The sequence below is a fragment of the Passer domesticus genome, chromosome 18 (genome assembly GCF_036417665.1).
Source record: "Passer domesticus isolate bPasDom1 chromosome 18, bPasDom1.hap1, whole genome shotgun sequence".
In the NCBI taxonomy this organism is placed as follows: Eukaryota; Metazoa; Chordata; class Aves; order Passeriformes; family Passeridae; genus Passer; species Passer domesticus.
Window position 1 is genome coordinate 7,900,390 of NC_087491.1, and position 4,049 is coordinate 7,904,438.

General features: G+C 66.8%; 1 protein-coding gene across 1 annotated transcript; it reads right to left on the reverse strand.

Moving 5' to 3' along the window:
- Window positions 1–1,487: 1,487 nt before the first annotated feature.
- IER5L (immediate early response 5 like) lies at window positions 1,488–3,135 on the reverse strand. The gene has a single exon (XM_064393664.1). The coding sequence runs from the start codon at window positions 2,810–2,812 to the stop codon at window positions 1,823–1,825; it is 990 nt and encodes a 329-aa protein (XP_064249734.1). The 5' UTR covers window positions 2,813–3,135; the 3' UTR covers window positions 1,488–1,822.
- Window positions 3,136–4,049: the final 914 nt, after the last annotated feature.

Genomic DNA, 4,049 nt, shown 5'->3' on the forward strand with positions numbered 1-4,049 from the left:
GGTGAATGAGGGGAGGAGAAAAACACATGCACAAAAAGGGGGAAAAAAGGAAAACCCGCCCGCACCACCCAGCGGCCCCGCGCGGGGATAACAAACTCCAACTTAAAAAAAACTTCCCGAGCGCGTCGGGGGCGCGGAGCGGCGGCGCTGCCCAGGTGCGGTCGAGGCAGGGCCGGGGGCTCCTGGCTGCTCCCCCCGGCTCCGGGCCCGGGGAGGGACCCCAGCTCCGGCCCCTTCCCCACCGGCCCCTTGCCCACTGGGACTCGCTCTGCGCCGCACAGCCCGACCCGAGGGGGGCTTTTGTTGCATCCTGGCAGCCGGGGGGGCTGCGGGTGTGTGTGCGGGAGAGGGGAATCTGCACGGTGCTGGGGGAGACAAAGGGGTTTTTGCGAGGCGGGGGGGACACGGCACGGGGGGCAGCCGGAGTTTCGGTCAAGGCTCCCCGGTGCAGAGGGGAAGCAGCGGCTCAGGAGAGGGGCTTCAGGGTGAAGGAAAGCAAGGGCACAGCAACTTTATAATCGACTTTTTATTAAGATTATAAATTTAAACAAATCTGAACAGTTTTACCCGGTGATATACAATTCCATATGCACAAAAATACAGGCTTACAAACAAAGAAAAAGGAGCAGGAAAAAAAAAAGAAGACCCCAACAGACCGTTTTGCAAAGCATCCTCAGTTACACACAGTGCTGATACCGTGAAGTTGGGAGTGGGCAAAAGAAAGAGGAGGGGACGACGACCAGAAAACCCACCTTTTTACAACAAAAGGTTTTTCTTTAAAAAAAAAATGTAAAAAAATCAAGAGACTCTACAGGAGACAATCTCTTCACAAGACCAAACACTGCTGGTTTTATGATTGGGAAGGCTGAAACCAGAACAGTTAAACTTAAGGAAAAAAATTTAAAAAGAGGGGAGAAAAGAAAAAAAAAAGGGGGGTCAGACCCGGCACACACATTGGAGACGTGAGTGGTGTTACACGGGTACCTGCGGCACCCCCAGCACACACCGAGGCGGAGGCTCCGGGCTGCCGGGGGAGGCTCGCCCCCTCCCCGGGTGGCGGGCGCAGCCCGCAGGGACCCCCGGCTCCTGCTTTTCCCCTTCCCACCCTTCCCACATCCAGCTCTCAGAGCCCTCCAGCGCTCCCCTGGCACAAGCGGGGGGAAGAAGTCACATCGCACACGTTTCTTCTGGGAGGAAAGTTGAAATGTTTTCATTTCTGCCTTTTTTTGTTCTTTTAAATAGATAAAGAAACGCACAAAAGCGACGGGGCAGCAGCGGCTTTCCCCTGCCCGCACCCCGGAGCACACGGGGCCGGGGGCGGCGGGAGCCCGGGGCGGGCAGCGGGGCCGGGGGCGCTCCCGCCGCGGGGTCCCGGGGCCGGTCCCGGCTCTCACGTGGCGCTCCCGGCCGCCAGCACCGGCCCCGGGAAGCCCGCCGCGAAGAGAGCCCGAGCGGACACAAAGAGGATTATTTAAATAGGTGCCTCGTTGTTTTGTTTTTTTTTTTTTTTTGTTGTTGTTGTTTGTTTTGTTTTCGTTTGTTTGCTTGTTTTTGTTGTTGTTTTTTTTTTTCTCTCTCATCTCTGCAAAAATAAAGTCCCAAGATCTTAGATTTTTTTTCTCTTTATTGTACAATTTATAAAACACTAGCGCGGCTCTGCCCCCCCGCCTCCCCTGCGCACCCCTCGGCACCCCCCTCCCCTCGCCCCAGCCCCCCTCCCTGCCTTTGTTTCAGGGTCCCCCCTCCGGAGCCGCCGTCCCTCGGATCGCACCCCCGTTTTGTCAACAGCCCCCCCACACCCCTCCTGCTCCCCCACTTCTCTCTAAAACGCGACGATGGCCCGAGTCCAGGCTCCCAGGCTCGCCAGCGCCTGCTTGCTGCACAGCTGCCCGTTGAGGGGCTGCTCCGAGTCCGCCTGCTGCCGGCTCACCAGCCCCGTGAAACCGGAGCCGAAGATGGAGATCAAGTTGGAGATGTTGGAAGAGTCCTGGGGGTGCTCGGCGCTGTACTCCTCGAAGCGGGCGCGTTTGGTGCACGGGGCGAAGGGGGGGCCGCCCGCCACCCCGCCTCCCCCCGGCTCCCCTTCCTCCACCCCCTCCTCTTCCTCCTCCTGCCCCGGGTAATACTTGCGCTTGGTGCCGGGCGCGGGCGGCGGGGAGGCGAGCCCCGCTGCCGGCTGGCAGCAGCAGGGGCACTGCGAGCAGCAGTCCTGGTGCAAGTACCCGTTCTCCACCGTGGTCACGACGTGAGTGTCCAAATCCAGCACCGTGGTGCGGCTGCTACAGTGCGGGGCCCCGCCGCTCCCGAAGTCACAGCCGGCGGCGTAGAGCAGCCCCGGGGCCGCGCCGCCCCCGCCGCCGGGACCGGCGCTGCCGGCGGCCCGGTAGAAGCCCGGGGACGAGTCTCTGCAGGGCGCTCGCTGCATCTCCGGGGGCACGGCGCACACCGGCACCTCCAGCAGCTCCGCGCCGCCCCGCGCGGCCCCGCAGCTCCGCGCCTCGCGGTCCTGCGTATCGGCGGGCAGCGGGAGCGCCGCCAGCTCCGGCGGGGCGGCGGCGGCGGGCGGCGGGCAGGCGGGCATGGCGAGGAGCGGGGCGCCGTCGGGGTAGTGCTGCTGGCGGCGGTAGAGCTCGGCGTAGCGCTCGCTCAGGTAGAGCTGCCGGGCGTTGCGGAGCACATAGGAGACGAGCAGGTTCTTGTGGAGCTTGATGCCGCCTCGCTGCGTGCGGGAGCTGTGGATCTTCCGCAGGGAAATACTGATCAAACTCTGCGCATCGAGGGTGCACTCCATCCTCCTCCGGCCCCTCAGCATCGGCTCTCGCCGCCCGCGCAGCCAGGCACCCCGGCCCGCATCCACACGGCAGCCGGGCGGGTGCGGAGGGTCGCAAGCAAGGAGGATAAAGAGGCGTGGGGGGGGAGGGAATAAAGGGGAGGGGGGGAAGGGGAAAAGGGGGGAAAAGAGCCGGAGGTCGCTGGAGAAGGGGGGCAAATAGAGAGGGGTGTCTTCAGGGGGCGGCCAGCGGCGGGAGCGGCGCGGGCATCGCCGGGGGCTCCCGCTGCTGCCGCCGCCGCCGCGCTCCGAGCACGGACGGCGCGGGCGGGCAGCGCCACCAGCGCCGCGCGCGCCCCCCGCCCCGCCCTCCCGCGCGGCGCCGCCCCCCGCCCCGCCCCTCCGCGCGCGCCCGCCCGCCCCGCCCACCCCACACCAACCCGCCCCCCCCTCCCCCGGCGCCCGCCTGTACCTGTCGCGCAGAGACACTGAACGCCCGCCCGCCCGGCCCCCGCCTTTTATACCGCTGAGCCGGCCCCCGAGCCCCGCCCCGCGGGGCCAGCGCGACCAATGGAGAGGCGGAGGGCGGCTTGACGGGCGGTCGGCGCGGCCAATAGGAGTGAGGCGGGCGCCTCGCGCCGTTCAAATGGTGTCAGGCGCGGCGCGGCCCGTGAGGGCGGCGGGGGCTCGGCCGGGCCGGGCTCGGGACGCTGAGGGCACCGGGGGTCCCGCCCGAGCGGCGGCGGGGCCGGGGCACCGCCTCCCCGCGCCGCTCCGCTCGCACAGGTGAGCGCGGGGCGGTGCCCGCCCCGGTGGGCGGCCCCGAGCAGCCGCGGGGGCGGGGGTGCGGCGCGCCCCGCCCCGTCCCGCCCGGTGACAGCCCTGAGGCAGCGCGTACCCTCAGCGGGACCGGCACCGGCTGTGAACGCCATCCCCGCGGGTGCGGTGGGATGCCCCGCTCTGGGCTGTGCTAACCGCGGGAGGTGCCGGTTCAGGTGCTGGCCGCACCTCAGAGCTGCCGGACGCCCCCACAGCCCCCGGCGGGGACCCCTCATGTCGTGCCTGCGGGGCTCCCGCCATCACCCGCCTTTGGAAAGGAGTCAGGGCTTTCCCCCGCCGCGGGGCAGGACCGCGCATCAGTCACTCCTCGCAAAGTGCCACAATCACACCTGGTTTCCCCCCAAAGTGAGAGCGCTCGGGTTAATGGTGGGCTAATTAAGGCCTTCCGTCCCGCCTCGGGGCACACGGCAGCGCTGGCTCTGCCCTTCCTCACAGAAAG